At 54.3% G+C, this 18711-nt stretch overlaps 1 protein-coding gene across 1 annotated transcript in view; it reads left to right on the forward strand.

Annotated features, from left to right (window-relative positions):
• Positions 1–18711, forward strand: part of GALNT16 (polypeptide N-acetylgalactosaminyltransferase 16) — an 89388-nt gene that overhangs the window by 54383 nt on the left and 16294 nt on the right. Inside the window, exons 3-10 of the mRNA XM_058567201.1 lie at positions 3045–3202; positions 7017–7115; positions 8073–8140; positions 8709–8774; positions 11123–11244; positions 13777–13864; positions 15738–15822; positions 16118–16221. Of these exons, the coding sequence (XP_058423184.1) occupies positions 3045–3202; positions 7017–7115; positions 8073–8140; positions 8709–8774; positions 11123–11244; positions 13777–13864; positions 15738–15822; positions 16118–16221 (790 nt within the window). The remainder of the gene's footprint in view (positions 1–3044; positions 3203–7016; positions 7116–8072; positions 8141–8708; positions 8775–11122; positions 11245–13776; positions 13865–15737; positions 15823–16117; positions 16222–18711) is intronic.

An 18711-nucleotide genomic window follows, 5' to 3' on the forward strand; every position in this document is an offset into this window, starting at 1 on the left:
CCCATGGCCATGCCTGGAGTGGGATAGGGGAGGAAAGGGGCCAAATTCCTAGATCCCACTTCTGGGGGCCAGATTGCTTTTGGTTTATTTCTGTCTTCCCAGCCTCTTGCACACACTAGACCTTCAGTAAATATTTGTTGATTTAATACTGGTGGTATGCCCAGGGCACGGCCTGTGGATACCCAGGGCAGGGGTCTGATCAGGCTGTAGAACATGGGGGAGGGCATCAGCAACGACCCCTGGATTTGTGGCCTGGAGGACCCAGAGGATGGGACTGCCCAGCTCTGCAACAGGGAACACAAGAGAAGGGGCTGCTTTGGGGATCAGTGAGGAATTCGTTTTGTGGTGTTGAGTTAGAGGTACCCATGGGACATTCAAAGGCCTGGAAGCCTCAAGATCAAAGAACAAGGCTAAGAGGAAAGGAGAGCTGGAGAGCTGGAAGGAAATGAGCTATGGGATGGGCATGGGAACTGGGGTTGGACATCAGGGATAGAAGAGCTCTGGGCGGTGACTGGGGTGAGGCCAGGAAGGGGCTGGCTGCAGGGGAAGTGAAAGCCCTGCGCAGGTCACATCCTGCCCTTCCTCAGGATCCCCTCCACGTGGCTGACTCGGCCTACTGGTGTTTCAGCTCCAAACCCCAGAGATGCTGGGTCTCTGGGAGGGAGCAGGGCCTGGTGTTTCCATGGCATTCTTCTTCATAAGCTGTCTCAAAGGTGAAGGGTCTAACCTTGGGGGGAGGCTTGGACCATCAGAGGCTGTCGGTCTGTGGGAGGGAGCAGCAGACATTTCCTGACAGCATCTTTGAGGATGTCTAGCTCGGTTTTGAGGCCCTGAGAGGAACTTCTCTAGAGAGCCTGGGCCTGAGAAGACGCTCTACCACAACAGTCTCTGTGGCCCTGAGGAAGCTTTGAATGAGGTGCAGAAAGGCAGCAGGCTGGGGATGGGGGAACAGTCTCAGAAGCATTCCTTCCACTTCCTGGCACATGGGAGGTGCTCAGCAGAGCCTTGTTGAATGAATGGGTGGTTGAATGAATGAGTACGTGAATTCAAGCATTCATAAACAAATAAATGAATGATCCAGTGATCCTTGGAAGTTGCAGAAGGGTGTCTCAGTGCCTGGTAGATGAGTGGCTCTCAATCAGTGTTTATTGGGCGATGGGTGAATGTGGGATGAGGGCTCAGAGGTTTCCTGAGCCCACAGAGTGGCCGTAAGTCCTAAATAAATAAACATGGTTTTCCCGCAGTTGACTTGCAGGATAATTAAGTGGCATATTCTCCCTTTGGGAGCTTCGGCAGTTTTTCTTTTATTTTAGCTCCTCAACCATCAACTAGAGGCTGCTTTCCATCTCCCTGATCTCGGGCTGGGAGGAAGAGGGGGCCGAGTTAGCACCCATTCTTTTCGCCAGGGAAGGGCACAAAGGACCTCTCATTCTCAACTCTCAAAGTTGGACAGCTTGGGTCCTTCTAGCAATCCGGGGTTCGAGTCAGAATGTTCCCCCTCTCCTTCCCTCCTTCCTTCCCTCCTTCTGTCTCCTGAAGTGGATTTCAAGTCCATGGGGGCTCTGCCACATCTGTTCAGTCCCTGGCACGGCACCAACTCAGAATATCACAGTGCGACAGCCTCAGCCTTTGTCGCCATCCTGAGTGTAGACGCCCTGAGCATCTGTGTGTATGTAGCATGGGGCTGGGCCCATGGACACGAGGAAATCTCCCTCACTGGCTCTGACCTCACGCAGCTCAGTGACTGGCTCCTAGGATGGGATGTAACCACTATGGAGTGGCAGCCCTTAAGGAGATAAGTGCTCCCTGAACCCGTCTGTATTCCTGTCCGGTGAGGTTGGGAGCTAGGTTCTCAAGGGAACATGGAGGCCCTGGGCTGCTGGTGGATGTTCCATAGCAACATCCAACACGTGGGTCCCCTCTCCCACAGGTCCAGCTGCCTTCCTGAGACCATCCCTCTCGGGACTAGGCCTGTGACAGAGTCCTCATGAGGGGTTCTGTGAGAATTGTATGGACAATTCTCACCTGCCTTTCTGCTGCCTCTGGGGGCCCACAGCTCCAGCCTGGAGGCTGGTCAGGTGGAAGGGTTGGAGTCTGGATGCTCTCACGGTTGATGGTATTTCAAGGTACTCTGGGGAACATCTGGCCAGCAGTTTGGTTCAAATAGTGAGATGTCAGAATCCATCTATCCATCCATTCCTCTCAGATGTGTCCTTCCCCAGTCTTCCCCAGTGTCTCTCATGGGGGACTTAGGGAGCACAGAGTAAAATGTGGCTAAGAGGAAGGAGGCTGGGCTATGGCATCTGTCATCCATCACTCCCTAGCACTTAGCACCAGTGGGTCCATAGGTCTGACGTGGGGCTATTTCAGCAGCAAGCACAAGTTGCAGAGAAGATGCATCATTGTCTGTGCATTTGAGTTCTGGCAGCTCTGGCATTAGCCTGCAAGGGCCTGCTTGTCCTCACAGGTATTCTCTGTGCAGTGGCTTGTCTAAGCCCTGGGTGTTTTACTGATCAGGCAGCTCCTACATGCCTAGCCCACAGTCAGGTTCAAGTTCATTCCTAGGAGACTGTCAATCTGCGGGTTGCTTGGCAACCTCCAGCCTGGTTGGTGGGCCCCTCACGGACACCTCATCTTGGGAGTCTGGTGCACTCCAGGAGTCACCCTCTCCATATCCAGCAAAGAATATGGGCTTCAGAGTCAGAACAACCAGTTTGAATCTAGAACCTGCGACTTACTAGCTCTGACCTTGGGCTTTTTTTTTTTAATAGACTTTATTTTTTAAAGCAGTTTTAGGTACACAAAATTGAGCAGAACTCTACAGAGAGTTCCCATGTACTCCCCCCCCCCCCCACATGGGTACTGTTTTTAACTTCTCGAGCCTGTTTCCTCATCTGTGTGATGGGGGAATGACGAGCTCCTGCTCACAGAGCTGGGGAAGGTACAAATGAGGCATGCAGTTGGCGCCCGCCTGTTGGAAGTGGCTTACAGTGGCTACTTTATCCTCCTGCCTGTGGCCCCTCTGATGCTGACCTTTGTCTCAGGTGACAGGAACGCCCTCAAAAGGCTTTGATGAGAAGGCGTACCTGGCAGCCAAGCAGCTGAAGGCCGGAGAAGACCCCTATCGGCAGCACGCCTTCAACCAGCTGGAGAGTGACAAGCTGAGCCCGGACCGGCCCATCCGGGACACCCGCCATTACAGGTGCGGCCTCCATCGTGCCAATGGAGAGAGAAAGGGGGAAGGAAGGGCCAGCACCACTTAGCTTGTTTTCTTTCAGTCACGTGGATTTAAGAAGTGAGGAAGGGGGGGCCGCTGGGTGGCATAGCAGTTAAGTGCGCATGCTCTGCTTCGGTGGCCCGTGGTTCGCAGGTTCGGATCCCGGGTGCGCACAGACGCACCGCTTGTCAAGCCATGCTGTGACCGCCTCCCATATAAAGTAGAGGAAGATGGGCACGGATGTTAGCTCAGGGCCAATCTTCCTCAGCAAAAAAACAGGAGGATTGGCATCGGATGTTAGCTCGGGGCTGATCTTCCTCACCAAAAAAAAAAAATGAAGTGAGGAAGGCTTCCTCAGACTCAGTCTAGTTGTGGAGACATTCAAACCCTTGCCCTCAGTGGTTGTCCTGACTCCTCTTTATTTCATTGACCTCCCGAGGGGCCTGACAAGGCCAAGGAGACCTCCCAGCTGAGGCCAGGGAGGCCCCTCAGCACCTCAGTCTGGAGTCCCTGCGAGAGTGACCTGTCAGGGGACCACAGGGAGCCCGAGGGGTGGGCGAGCCAGGCATTCTTGGTGCCCTGCTGGTGGTGCCTGAGGTGGACAGTGGCCACCAGCCCTGCCTGCACCGTGCAAAGAGTAGAGTGCTGTGCACTGCCCCATTGGCATCCCTCTTCCTCCTCTCTTCCCGCCCCACTGCCCCCGCTTCCTCAGCAACTCCCAGAAAGGCTTCCCAGTCTTGCTCTCAGTTCTCCAGTGTGGTAGGTGGGAGAGGCGCTAGACCAGGATCAAGGACGCCTTCCACACTAATCTCAGCTCTGACTCCGCTCGGTGCGAGTGGCCGACCTTGGGCACGTCATCAACCCTTTCCTTGGTTCAGGCCCTTGTTGTGTCCTGTCTAAGTTATGCAGGTCACCACCTCCAGTCTCTCCTCTTCCTGCCCCCTCCTGCTGGAACAGTCTGAGCTCCTTACCCTGCAGTGCAAGCCGCCCCCTTCCCCACCCGAGCCCCTGCTCCTTTCACCTAGCACTTAATGCTCCTGCAATCCTATACTCTTCCTGCCTCCCTCCTTGTTTTCACACCCACTGTTTCCTCTGCCTGAACCACCCCCCATGGCTTCACGACTCCTCTCCTCCAGGGAAGGTTTCTTGCCAGCCTAGGCTGGTTTGGGGGCCTCCTCTGCACTCTAGGCAGACATCTAACAGGGCAGTGAGGGGCTGTTGGAGCTGACACACCCATGTGCCTGCAGCTGTGAATGGTCAACATGGACTGTGTTGGCCCCAGCAATGGACCCAGCATCAGGCTGGTCCTGGTTTGAAGGTTGGTCAGAATGACTCAGGTCAAGATTACTTTTCCTTCTGAAGCAGCTACTCTGCAGCACAAAAGATGTATGTGAGATAAAGGTGCAGAGGGGGTCTGCTTCTAGCCCCTTGCCTGTCACTCACAGATGCCTGAAGTCCAGTGGGCTTGGCAGCCTGTGCAAGGTGAGATGGACGTGCAGTTGGGGCAGTCCCAAACTGTCCTCACTGTCCTGTAAGCCAGCTCTGTCAGCCTCCAGAAACCACTCTTGCTACTAAATAGGGCAATAATCCTGTTACCCAGGAAGGTCCCCACCCAGGTCTAATGGCCAGTTCAGGCCTTGGAAATTCTTTCTCAGCCAATCCTGGGCAGTCTCGCCTCGTGCCTGCCTGTGCTGCAGGGCCTATGAGGTTATGTCCACGCAGCTCCACTAGGAGACCTTTCATGGGCAGCCCTAGCCATGGCCCACCTGGACCCCAGGGCCTGGCAGTTCCAAATCTGTGAATTCAGAGGTTGGCCGGGATCACCTCTGTTCTCCCTCCCACCCACCCACCCCACCTCTAAACCTTCTCGGGTGTTCACAGAGGAACTTAAAGAAGGAATTCCTCCTGGGGCTACGCCCATTTTAAAATGAGACTCTTCAGATCCAAGGCAGTGGTGGGGTGGTGAGGTAGGCCACCCTCCTGCCCCAGTGCTGCTGCCTGGCCCTCGCAGAAGCCCGAGGTGGCTCAGGAGGGTGTGTGTGTGTGTGCGTGTGTGCATGTGCCTGTCTGTGTGCGCATGTGTAGGGGGAGCAAAGGAGGCGCTGGCTTTGGCAGGCAGGGCCTCCCATGGTGGAGCTATGTCTGCTGGGGTGAGCCACGCTCTTCCCCTTGGCCCTCTAGCCGGCAGCTTCTGCTGGGCTCCAAACTGTCAGGCTTGTTCCTGGTCCAGCCCTCACTCTAGGAAGCCCCCCTCAAGGGGAGCAAAGAGATCTGAACCATGGAAGACAGACCTACCAGCATCACAGAGAAAAGCCCACCAGCCCCAAACTCAAGACACAGGCATGGGACAAACCTCTTCAGAGGCTCTTGGCTCCTGGGAGCTGCATAAGTCTCCATCATCATACATATAAATCCCAGAGAAATGCAGCGTGGAGAGAGTTGGAGGGTGGGCAGGGAGGAGGTCAAGTCCACCCCCAGATGGGGTGTGGGTAGGTCGGCCATCTTCAGGTGGAGGATGGGCCTTGCTATCCAGATTCCCTCCTTCCTGGGCATCAGATGGTTGAAGTTCAAGGACAGAGGCCTGGGGCCCTAGAGGTCAGTGCTGGGGGGCTGGGCGCCCAGGAGGTGGCTGCTTCTCCCAGCATTCCCCATCTCAGCAGGCCAAGCCCACTCCTGCCCCCCAAATCCGCATGGGAAGACGTACACTTGGGAAGCTAGGCTGCCCAGGGGGCCAGAGGTGAATTTTCCTACTCTGCCACTCCCCTCTCAAGAAGAATTATTTTAAAGCCTCTTAGGGTTCTCCCCCGGGGGGTCCCAGGCTGGTGGAACTCCTGCCTGTCTGACCCGGCCGGCTCTGCAGGGCGGGAAATGGGCCTGGGAATTGGGCTGTAAGCTGCTGTCAGTGGAACGAATGCCGTAATGAAAAAATAGTCACTGCTGGAATAGTCGGAGAGCAATGGTAATAAAGAAGACTGCCATGAAAACCAGCTCCGCAGCTGCCGTCCCGCCAGCCCCAGGAGCACGAGTAAACGCATTTGCAGAGATGGCAGGGATGAAGACTGGCGGGAATGGATTGCTTTAATTCCTTTTCCTGAGGAGTGGGGAGCCAACGCGCCAAAAATGTGCCTGGAGACAGGAGCACAGAGCTGCTGGGGGAGGGATCGAGGTGGTGGGAACTGCCTTTGGTGTCTTCTCAGAGGCTCCGTTTCCTCCAGGAGTCCGGCCGTGGGAGGAGTGAGGCTGCTCCCCGCCTGGTGTCTCAGCCAGGCCGTCAGTGTTGGGCAGGGAGAGGGAGGAATTCACAGGAGGGCAGCATGGGGCGATTCTCCAGAGCCTACCGAATGTCACGAGCCAGGGGAAGAGAAGGAAGAAGCTACAGGGCGTCAGAAACAGAAGAGAGGCTGTTTTCCCTCCCCTCCCCTGTTTTGTCTCTCTTGGCTCCACGGGCAGGGAGTTCTGTCTGTTGGTCCAGGGCTGGATCTGGGGCCTGGTGTGTCCGCAAACGGTCAGAGCCCTCTAAACCCTTCAGTGACTAGGGGTGCTCTAGGTCTTTGGTAAAGAGTGCCTGGGCCTGGGTAGGTCCCCCAACCTGTGGCTTCTCTTGGAGGACTCGAGGCTGGGTGTCCTGAGTGGGGTGGAGCGTGGGCCTGGAGGGGCAGGGCCCACGTCCTGGCTTCAGGCTTGCCTTCTCTGTCCACAGAGGAATTCCGGGGGGCAGCAGGCTGGACAAAGAGAAGCCTCAAGCCTGCCCTCAGGATGCCCCCACAGCTGCCCTCTGACCTCTCTGCTCCTTTCTCAGTTGCCCATCTCTGTCCTACTCCGCGGACCTGCCGGCCACCAGTGTCATCATCACCTTCCACAACGAAGCCCGCTCTACCCTCTTGCGCACTGTGAAGAGGTTAGCCCCGCCTCGGGACCCTCATCTAAATGGTGCTGCTCCCCCAGGCCTCGGGGTGGTCTGCTGAGCCCCTGCAGGGGAGGCCATTGAGATAGGGTGCTTGGCCAGATGGCGTGAAGACCAGCAGGCACTGGGAAGGGGAGTCGTGCCCTTCTGAGAAGCTGGGGCTGGTGAATCAGGGTCAGGGAGACCCCAGAAGGCCATTGTTAGCAAGATGCACAGTCAAACACAAGGTCAGGTCCCCAGGACGAGGGCAGAAATGCAGGGGAGGAGCCGAGAGAGGCAGGGATGGACTTGAGGCCTCAGGTGGATGGATGCCAGCCCAGTAGTATCTTGTCAGCGATTCAGAGAGGCGCCTCTTCTGTCTTCCTCAGCTTGGTCCTGTGGTCAAGTTTAACTCCTCCTCACCTCGTTTCTTTAGTGAACTTAGAGAACAGCATTTGGAAAGGAGTGCCCGGTGGTATTCCAGGATTAAAGAAGCCTGAGTTTCTTTTCCTGGAGAGTGGAGGAAGAGGAGGGACAGTGGGAAGGAAGGAGTTGGGGGCTTCCTGAGAGCACCTTTCCTGACCATCCGGGCAGCAGGAGCCTCACTAGCCTTCCAGGCAGGCAGCTCCGGGTCCAGCTGGGGGCTGCCCCCCGGCAGGGCTTGTTAAGCCCGGGCAGCCAGAGCAGCTACAGGTCCTGCCTCCACCACTCAACTAGAGCGGCCCCCACCCCCTGTCTGGAGTGGGTCCTGAGTGCCTGAGGGTCCAGGCCACAGGGCCAGCAGGTCCTTGGAAGAGCCTGAGGAATACACCGCTCCTCAGCCACTGATCAGGGCCCGGAAGCTTTGCAAGCAGCTGCCCATGGCCAGTGTGCTGGCCCCCAAAGCTGGAGGGTGGGGGAGCCCCATGGCAGGGAGAGGTAAATGGAAGGCGGCCCTAAATCCAGGCTCCTCTGTCCCCATCACTGCTCCAGTGTCCTGAACCGAACTCCTGCCAGCCTGATCCAGGAAATCATTTTAGTGGACGACTTCAGTTCAGATCGTAAGTATCCACCTTCTTTGCTTGCACCCCTCCAAACCCCCGTTTCCCCAGAACGCTGAGGCCAGCGCTCGTGAGGTTGTCCTGGCTGTCACAGGCTGACCTCTGCCCCCCACTGGCATCTTCAGTCTATTCTAGGTGCCCTCCCTGGCTCTGCTCGCTGGTGTCAAAGGAGGGGAAAGAGGGGTGTTGCTTTGATGGGACACCAGTGAGAGGACATTTTAAAAAAACTGAAACAACATCAGCATCATCCTTTGTTATTATAACAGCTATATGCAGAATGTCCCAGCAATCCAGCTCCAGGGGTGTTGGGCCGCTGACCTGCTGGTGCTCTCTGGCGCCCCCTGGGGGTAATGCCATAAGCACAGGCATCCCTCAGAATGGTCTGGGCATGCGGTGACAGGGCAATCCTTTGGCCAATGGAGATGACCATGCTCCTCCATGCCTCCCCAGCCCCGGCCCTTTCCCTGGGCCTGGTTTGGGACAGGTCCTGGGCAGTTCCAGTGACGGCCAAACCACTTGTGGTCTGATGCCCACGTCTGAATGAGCTTGCTTCCTTCTCTCCACTCAGCTGAAGACTGCCTGCTCCTGACCAGGATCCCCAAGGTCAAGTGCCTGCGCAATGACCGGCGGGAAGGTAAGTTCTTGGACCCTTGGTGTCACCGCAGACCCATTTTGGTCTAGACCTCTGCACCTCCTCACTCCCCTTTGGCACCACATCACACCAAGCCAGCGTGGGGCTGCTGCATCCCTGGTGGCCAGGACCAAGGTCTGTGGAAGGACCCCCCTGCTGTCCCAGGTCAGCCCCTGTCGCAGCACGACCGTGGGCACGTTGCTCTGCTTCTGGCTGCCTTGGTTGTCTCTTCTGAGAATGGGGATGATAATAGTACCCCTCCTGCCTTGCGCGCTTGTTATGAGGATTAGATGGGATGGGCTAAGAGGGAAAGCTTTGAGAAAATCAGTGCTGTAGCCTCACTTCCAATCAGGAGGTGTTTTGGAGCATCAACTACGGCACAGGATTGTGCACAGCACTCTAGGGGACACAAAAGAAGCGTGAAACGTGGTCCCTGCCCTCGGAGGGCTTATCCTGTACCGGAGGAGTCAGAATCCCCACAGCCATAGGCTGGTTATGATTGTGTGGGGGTGGAACGGAGAGGGGAGGAGAGGGAGCGAAGGAGGGGCGTGATCAGGGGTGGGACTTGCTTGGGTGAGGGGGGTTGTGCGACAGTGAAGGGGGTCCAAGGAGGGCGTCCCAGGCTCGGGGACTCTGCAGGCAAAGGCCTGGGTCAGGCAGGGGTGCACAGCAGTACTGGTAGCCCTCTTCCCGAGCCCCCATCCTGAGAGGCATTCACTTTGCCTACATTCTCACATTCAGTCCTCACAACAGCCATTGTCCACGTTTTGCACATGAGGAAATGGGTTTTAAGGAGCTTCAGTAATTTGCCCAGGGTGGTAAAGAGAGGAGCCAGGATTCCCACCTGCAAGGAGGGACCCCCCCCAAAGCCCGGCCTCTTAACCTCCCTCTATTTATTCTCCCTTCCTGGGAGAAGCGGGGTCCGGTCAGCAGGGGGAATGAGTGGAGTGAGGATAGGTGGCAGGCAACCTCGGAAGCCAGAGAAAGGCATTTAGGCTTGATAAGGCAGGTGGTAGGGAGTCGCTGAAGGTTTGAGACAGAGAGAGAGAGAGAGGTGATGGGCATATTTAGGAAAGACCAGTCAGGCCAAAGGGACCTTCAAACTGGAGTGGAAGAGGCCGGAGAGAAATCTCTCCCAAGCAGCCGGTGGTAGGTGCCTTTAGGCCTGGGAATATGCTGGGAGTGGAAGGGGGCAGATGGGCTTTTGCACAGATGGATGGGTCGGCCACTGGATAGCGGCAGAGCGCCAGGAGGGGTGTGGCCAGGGAAATCTCTCCAAGAGCAACTTGTATTCCGAGCTTTTAGAGTGAGGCCCGTCCATCCCCACAACTCACAGGGCACCAGGGGCTGCTCTGTCAGGGACAGGACCAGCTGGGCCTCCTCACTCCTGACAAGGCAAGTCCCCAACCCTGGCCGGGGGCTGCCAAAAGCCAGGCCATTCTTCAATGGTCAGTGAGCTGTCGGTGAGTCTGTCGGGGAGTGGGGTAGAAGCAGAGCAGAGTCTGCACGTGTAGGCCTCCTAGGCACCAGCCTCTCCTCCCCCACAGGCAGGGGGGACTATTCTCTCTCCGAATCTTCTAGACAAGAGTCTGAGGCTCAGAGAGGTTAAAAACATGCTTACGGTGGGGCCGGCCTGGTGGCATAGCAGTTAAGTTCGCGCGCTCCGCTGCGGCGGCCCAGGGTTCACAGATTCGGATCCCAGGCGTGCACCGACACACTGCTTGTCGAGCCATGCTGTGGCGGCGTCCCATATAAAGTGGAGGAAGATGGGCATGGATGTTAGCCCAGGGCCAGGCTTCCTCAGCAAAAAGAGGAGGATTGGCATGGATGTTAGCTCAGGGCTGATCTTCCTCACACATACATACACACACACAAAAACATGCTTAAGGTAAGTGAAGGGGCTGGCATACTAACTCCAGCTTGTCTTAGTCTAGAAGATTCTCTCTGTGTCACACATGATGGCCCAGCTGGCGGGGACCGCCCTGAGGTTCCTGGGGGGGAGGTGGGGGAAAGGGTTTTAGTTTCTGGTTTTCCTTTGGTACCAAACCACACTTTATTGTAATTTCCATTCACTAAACTCTGACTGTTCCTCAGTGTGTCCCCAGATCCCAGAACAGGGTCTGGTACACAGAGAGCACTCAGAGAATGACCTTGGAGTAATGATGGTTGATGGGTGGATGAGAGAAAGAAAGAGGAGGAGGGAGGAAATAAGCAAATACAAAGTAAAATTCAATCACAATAATTCAGGGGAAACCTCAGCCCCTGAAGCAGGGGAGCCCTGAGACTTTGGGGGGTGGCTGGGAGCAAACTGGCTTGGTCCCAGCACCAACCCCTGCCCACTCCCATTGCAGGGCTGATCCGGTCCCGAGTTCGGGGGGCAGATGTGGCCGCAGCTGCCGTCCTCACCTTTCTGGACAGCCACTGTGAAGTGAACACTGAGTGGCTGCAGCCCATGCTGCAGCGGGTGAAGGAGGTGAGTCTGTCTGTCCTGGGGGGACTCTGTCCCTCAGGACGTGCCTGCCACGTTCTTGGCACGAGGGCATATGAACAGTCTTGGAAGTTGGGCAGGCAGAGTAGGAAGCCTAAATGGTCTGCTTCCTCCTGAGTGACTTCACCTCATTGAGCTTTCTCGTCTGAAAAGGGGGATAATTGTAACATTTGTCCCACCGGGTTGTTGCGAGCATTAAATTGGATACAAGCCTGGGGAAGGTATAAAGCTCCTACTATGAAAGGGTATTGTATTCCTCCTGAGGGAGGCAGGGTCCTGTGCTGGGTGGGGGAGGGGTTGGGTCAGGCTGGGAAGCCCCAGAGGGAGGAGGAGGGGATGGTGTTCTCAAGGAGAGGTGAGGGCAGGGGGCCCCTGCCCTGTGCCCACTGTTCTCTAGAATGGGGAGGATTGGACAGATGGAGGAAAGGAGGAGGCGATTACAACTCAACCATAAAAAGACAAATAACCCAATTTAAAAATGGGCAAAGGATTTGAATGGACATTTCTTCAAGGCAGATGCACAAATGGCCAACAAGCACTTGAAAAGACGCTCAACATTACTCATCATTAGGGACATGCAAGTCAAAACCACCATGAGATACCACTTGATACCTACGAGGGTGGCCGTAATCAAGAAGATGGACGGTGAGCAGTGCTGGTGAGGATGTGGATAAATAGGAGCCGTCACACACTGCTGGTGGGAATGTCAAATGCTGCAGCCACTTTGGAAAACAGTCCGGCAGTTCCTCAAAAGGTTAAACATAGAGTTACCAGATGACCCACCAATGCCACTGCTGGGTATCTACCCAAGAGAAATGAAAACATACTCCACACAAAAACTTGTACACCAGTGTTCAGAGCAGTATTATTCACAATAGCCAAAATGTGGAAACAACCCAAATGTCTATCAACTGATGAATGGGTAAACACAATGTGATATACCCACACAATGGAATATTATTCAGCCATAAAAAGGAATGCAGTACTGATCCATGCTACAATGTTGATGAACTTTGAAAGCCTTATGCTAAGTGAAAGAAGCCAGTCACAAAAGGCTACATATTATATGAATCCATTTATATGAAACATCCAGAATAAGCAAATCCATAGAAATAGAAAGGAGATTAGTGGTTGTCAGGGGCCGGAAGGAAGGGGGGAATGTGGAGTGACTGCTAATGGGTCCAGGGTTTCTTGTTGGGGTGATGAAAATGTTCTGGAATTAGGTAGCAGTGATGGTTGCACAACGTTGTGAATATACCACAAACCACTGAATTATACACTTGAAAGTGGTGAATTTTATGGTATGTCAATTATATCTAATAAAATTGTGATAAAAATGTGAATTATACGGGCTGGCCCGGTGGCGCAAGCGGTTAAGTGCACGCCCTCCGCTGCGGCAGCCCGGGGTTCACTGGTTCGGATCCCGGGCACGCACCGACGCACCGCTTGGCAAGCCATGCTGTGGCGGCGTCCCATATAAAGTGGAGGAGGATGGGCACGGATGTTAGCCCAGGGCCAATCTTCCTCAGCAAAACAAAGAGGAGGATTGGCAGATGTTAGCTCAGGGCCGATCTTCCTCATAAAAACAAAAATGTGAATTATATCTTGGTACAAAAACGTCTATAGAAAGGATGAGATGAGGCCCCCACAGGGCACTGTGAGAAACCACGGGGGGTCTCCCCTGATCCGCCACCTCCCAGGCTTTTGTCTTCCTGAGGCGGGGTGTGAACTGAGAGGCAGAGGATTTTGAGGGTCAGCGCAGAGTGTGGAGAGAGAAGAGAGAAAGAGGAGGCTGGGTCCCGTGTCCCTCCGTGGAGGGAGAGAGGAGAGAGGGCTGATGGAGGGTGATTACATTTCACATGTGGTATGTGACATAATCCACCGCCACAACCCCCCAAGAAAACCTTTAGTAGAATGAACATTACCCACCAATGTCTTGGAGGTGGATTTGTGTCTGGGAGGTGATGCAGGGAGTAGTGAGTCTGACCGTGCAGGGGATGTGGTATGAGGAGAGTGACACCCAGGTTACACAGGGACAGCAGGGTCCCTGCCCTCAAGCTGCTGGTGGTCCAGTTGGGAAGACTCACCCCAAACAGGTACAAAGGTGGCTGAAAACTAATAAAACAGCAGTTCAAACCAGCAACAGAAGAGCTACCTCAAGCAGGTATGAGTCTCTGTCCCAGGAATTGTCTGGACTGTAATTGTGAGAACAGCTTAAAAGAGGAAGAAATCCTCAGCCTGCAGCAATCAGGGAGGGCTTCCCTGAGGAGGTGAGATCCCAGCAGGGTTCAACATGATGTGAGAGGAGGAGGCTGGGAGAGCATTGTGCCCATGGGGCCCAGGTTGGACCTTCCAGGAGCCTGGATGCAGTGATGCAGGACAGCTCCTGGAGCCTAACATGTCCTGCAGGCAGTGCTGAGTGCCCAATGCCTCAGAGAGAACTTCTCCTCAGAGCAGGCCACCGGTCCTTTTTATCAGAGTCCCTGGCCTCACACCACCCCGAATTTCCTCTCCTAGGACCACACCCGCGTGGTGAGCCCCATCATTGACGTCATCAGTCTGGATAATTTTGCCTACCTTGCTGCATCTGCTGATCTTCGTGGAGGTGGGTCTGGCTGCCAGGGGAGGGGCTCTAGACCTGAAAGGAGGCAGGTGAGGGCAGGCAAAAGCCCTGGCTTGGTGCTCTTCTTTCTGGTTGTGCCAGAGCATCTCATGCCCCCCTCACCTCCAGAAAATGAAAGGGGGCCAGCCCCATGGCTTAGCGGTTAAGTGCGCGTGCTCTGCTACTGGTGGCCCGGGTTCGGATCCCGGACGCACACCGACGCACTGCTTCTCCGGCCATGCTGAGGCCGCGTCCCACACACAGCAACTAGAAGGATGTGCAACTATGACATACAACTATCTACTGGGGCTTTGGGGGAAAAAAAAAAGGAGGAGGATTGGCAATAGATGTTAGCTCAGAGCTCGTCTTCCTCAGCAAAAAAAAAAAAAAAAGGAGGATTAGCATGGATGTTAGCTCAGGGCTGATCTTCCTCACAAAAAAAAGAAAAAGAGTACAATTATTAAAAAAAAAAAAAAGAAAATGAAAGGGATTATGTGGAGCCCTGGGGTTGGGGACAAAGGGCACAATCAGACTAGCCAGAGCCAAGCTAGTCTCTTGTCTTTCCCTCCCCCTAAACATTGACACATACTTCCCTAATGCTGCCAGCCCAGGGACCTGGCCACACACCCTGGCAGAAGGACATGATATGACAGCTGTCTTGGGGGTGGCGGAGGGGAAGCCCCCAACCTTGCGTGAATTCCTGACATGTACACCTGGGATGGCCTAGATCTGGGCTGTCTAATACAGGAGCTATTAGTCACATGTGGCTAATGAGCTCTTGAAAAGTGAGCAGTCTGAATTGAGATGTGCTGGAAATATAAAATATGCACCAGGTTTCCAAGACTTAGTATGAAAGAATGTAAAATATCTCATTAGTAATTTTTCATATTGATTACATGTTGAAATGACAATATTTGGATATATTGCATTAAAATATATTATTCAAATTAATTTCATATGTTCTTCTTACTTTTTTGATATGGCTGCTAGAAACATTTAACTTACATATGTGGCTTGCGTTTCTGGCTTGCATTGTATTTCTTTTGGAGAGCTCTGGTCTAGACTTTAGAACTGTGCTGTCCAGTACAGCAGACAATAGCCACATTTGGCTATTTAAATTTAAATTAATTAAAATTAAGTAAAATTTAAAATTCAGTTCCTTGCACTAGCCACATTTCAATAGCTCAATAGCCACATGTGGCTAGTGTCCACCATACTAGACAGTGCAGATATAGAATATTTCCATCACTGCAGACAGTCCTATTGGACGGGCTGCTCCAGAGAATCTGTTGTCGGGAACTGGTGGGCAGAGTGGATTTCCAATGTGGGGCTCAGATTCCCCAAAAATGGACACAGCCATTAGTTAGCTCTTGGGGTTGAGTGGGATTCTGAAGGCAGCCAGGCATTTCTCCTTTGGGAAATCACCTCAGAGCCTTTGCACTTGCTGTCGTCCCCCCACCCACCCCCCACCCCCCGCCTGGAATTCTCTTTTCCTAGATATCTGCATGGATCAGTCCTTCATTTAGGTCTCTACTCAAATGTCACCCCATCAGAGAGCCTGTCCTGACTACCCTTACTAGAATAGCAAGGGCATCCCTACTTTGTTTTCTTTTTTTTAGCACTTTTCACCCCCAATGGACATATTATCCATTTATTGATTTATCTTTGTAGTCTCTGTCTTACCCAGTAGGTTGAAACTGCATGAGAGCAGGGACCTGCCTCATTCTGAATGAAGGAACGACCACACGAATTGCCCAGGGCCCTCTGCGAGCTGGGATCTGATCAGGGGAGCCTCTGCGGGGTGGTGGAGTGAGGGGGTAGCGGCCCCCAGAAGGCTCTGCCCTGAGTCCCATCCTCACCCTGTTCTGTCCCTTAGGATTCGACTGGAGCCTGCATTTCAAGTGGGAGCAGATCCCCCTTGAGCAGAAGATTGCCCGGACAGACCCCACCAAGCCCATCAGGTCAGGGCTGCTGTGGGCTCCGGGGAGACCCCTTCCTTCCCTGGGTCAGGGGTCTGGGAGGCTGCTGGGGGGCCGTTTCAGTCGCCAGGGCTTCTGAGGGTGCACCATCTATGTACTGACTCTATTCTGGACCCCAGGGACAGAGAGGCCAGAGGCCAGGGAGCTGGCCAGACATCCTGCCCCAGTGACTCTGGGAGCAGAGGATTCTGGAATGAATGGCCTGAGGTTCTGGGCCATCTAGAAGGGCTCCCAGCTTCTTAAGCAAAGTGTTGGTCTTTTCTCTCCTTGCTCCCAGGACGCCTGTCATAGCTGGAGGAATCTTCGTGATCGACAAGTCCTGGTTTAACCACTTGGGAAAGTATGATGCCCAGATGGACATCTGGGGAGGAGAGAATTTTGGTAAGTTGGGAAATAATAACAATAGCAACAATGACGATAATAATAATAGGTAACCCTGATTGAGCACTTTCTCTGCGTAAGGCCCTGCTCTAAGGACTTTACACATACTAACTCATTTAATCCTCACAATGACTCTCTGAGGAAAGTACTATTGTATCTCCATTTTGCTGATAAAGAAATTGAGGCACAGAGAGGTTAAGTAATTTGTCCAGAGCCTCACAGCTAGTAAACAAAGAGATTTAGATGGTCAGGGGGACCCTGTGGCCACATGGTAACATGGACCGCGGCTTAAACACGTGGCAGCTTCCATACCAGAAAGGCTGGGGGGTGTGCAGTAGAGAGTGGTGGTTAAATGTTAAGTGATGGGGTCAGAGGGCCTGGGGGCAAATCCTGGCTCTACCACCTAGAGCTGGTAGAGCTGGGCAAGTGAAAGCCTCCCTAAGCCTCAGTTTCCTCAAGAGGCTGTTATGAGTACTGAGTGGGATGATAGCTAGAATGCATGGCGCAGTGCTGGCGGCCTTTGTCTTGACTTATGGGGCTGTAGGAACCCTCTAGCCCCTGAAGGAAAGGGAAGAGCCCAGTCAAGCCCCTAGGGTCGCTGGTGCGGTTCAAGTTAGATAAAGGCTGCATACAGATGGAACACCCAACATGGGTAATGTAAGGGGGTTTGTTAAAGGGCCTATTTTCATGGTGTGGGCAAGATATTGGGAGGCTCAAGGGATGGTTTAGTACTGGCTGGGCTGGTGACTGCTGGGAGGTGCAGCCTCCACTGGGTCTGAAAGACAGGGAGAGAGCGCCCCGTGACAGGAGCTGTGGTCTTGGGGCACCTGCAGCCAGCCCACAGCGCCCAGGCGGAGGGTGTAGGGGATAAACACCCACCCTCACTCTCCCCCTCTGATCTGCTGGGGCCTCTGCCGGCTGAGCCTGTCAGCCCACAGGAAGGAAGCCCGGGGCCCAGCCCGTGCAGGCAGCCTCCCGACCCAGAACAGGATGGGCGGTGGAGAAGGGTGGAGAGCGGTCCCCGAGGTCTCCAGGAGCGGCAGCAGCTACTCTGAGGCCTAGAAAATACAGAGGCCCGTTCCCGCTCTTATAGTGGACCCAGTCTTCTGCAGAGCCCCTTCCCACTGTTTCCCTTTTCATCCTGTCCGGGTTTCTGGTGAACTAAATAGGGCTGGTGGTATCGCACCCATTTGACAGGTGGGAAAACAGGTGGGTGCTGCCTCCCACATTTCAGTAGGAAACTCATCGTCTACCAGGGTTAGAGCGCCTTTCCCAGAGCCACTGACGTGTTGTGAGGTGCCATCAAAGGCAGCTTCTGTGTGTCTGAGGTGTGAGGAGCTGGGCTTTCTTCTCTCCCCGGTGAGGGCACAGAGGAGCAGGGGGGCTTAAAACAGGCCTGGTTCCCACTCAAAACCAACCGGAGTGGAACAGGCGTGGGATTTGTAACTTGCTTTGTAACTTGCTCTTGTAAACCGTTTCCAGGAGGCATTTGGACGAGTAAATTCTGGGCACTGGGAGGCAGTGACCCTTCCATTCTGACCTTCTTTCATGTGTTCTGGGCCTAAGTGACCTCCTTTGTGTCCTCGGTCTCAGCCTGAAGGGAGCTTTGGCAAAGCCGGTTTCCTGTCAAGACTCACAGGACTGGGAAACTCCTGCGTCTCTCCTGCGTCCAGAGGCTTTTTCTTTTTTGTTTTTTTTTAGGCTGGGGCCTGAAGAGAAACAAGTGAAAGATCAAATAGCTAACTTCACACGCTGCCTGAGGCGAGGGCCCAATGGTTGGGGAACTTGAAAGGTGACTGTAGAGTGGTTCTGGGGAGGGTTTTGTTTCTTAGAAGAAATTCAAAGAAATTTCTGGGCTAGCCGTGGTGCTCAGACGTTCAGCTGCTGGGACCAGTTTGACCTGGGAGACTTCGGCTGCTGCTGCGTGTGGGCCTTTACTGTATTCCTTTGTTGAAGGAAGGGAGATGCCCAAACTGAGACTCATTCCTGTGTCCCCAAGAGAGCCAAACTCGGGAGCCCAGAGGTCGCCTTGAGTGGGGCTGCGAACGTGAAAACCTTGGGATTCACACTGGAGATCCTTTTAAAAGGCAGTCAGATCCTGTTACTCCTGCACAAGCGACCCCGCGAGGGCTCCCGCGACACTCAGAGCAAAACCCAAAGTCCTTCCGCCACCTGCCTGGGCACAGGCCGCCAGCCCTGCCTTCAGCTCCTGTCGCCCCCTCCCCACTCCGCCCCGCCAGGCCTCCTGGCCACACCTTGACCTTGCCCGCCCCGCTCTTGTCTCGTCTTTCCCCTGCTGATCCCTCTGCCGGGAATGCTCCTTCCCAGCAGCCACCTGACTTGCTTCCTCACCTCCCTCAGGTCTTAGCTCAAATGTCCCCTTCTGAGTGAGAACTTCCCTAATCAGCCTAATTAAAATTGTAGCCCTCTGCCCTCCGCTCCCCCTCTTCAGTCACCTATCTGCTTTGTTTTTCTCCACTGCACTTATTG

This window comes from Diceros bicornis, chromosome 24 (genome assembly GCF_020826845.1).
Source record: "Diceros bicornis minor isolate mBicDic1 chromosome 24, mDicBic1.mat.cur, whole genome shotgun sequence".
In the NCBI taxonomy this organism is placed as follows: Eukaryota; Metazoa; Chordata; class Mammalia; order Perissodactyla; family Rhinocerotidae; genus Diceros; species Diceros bicornis.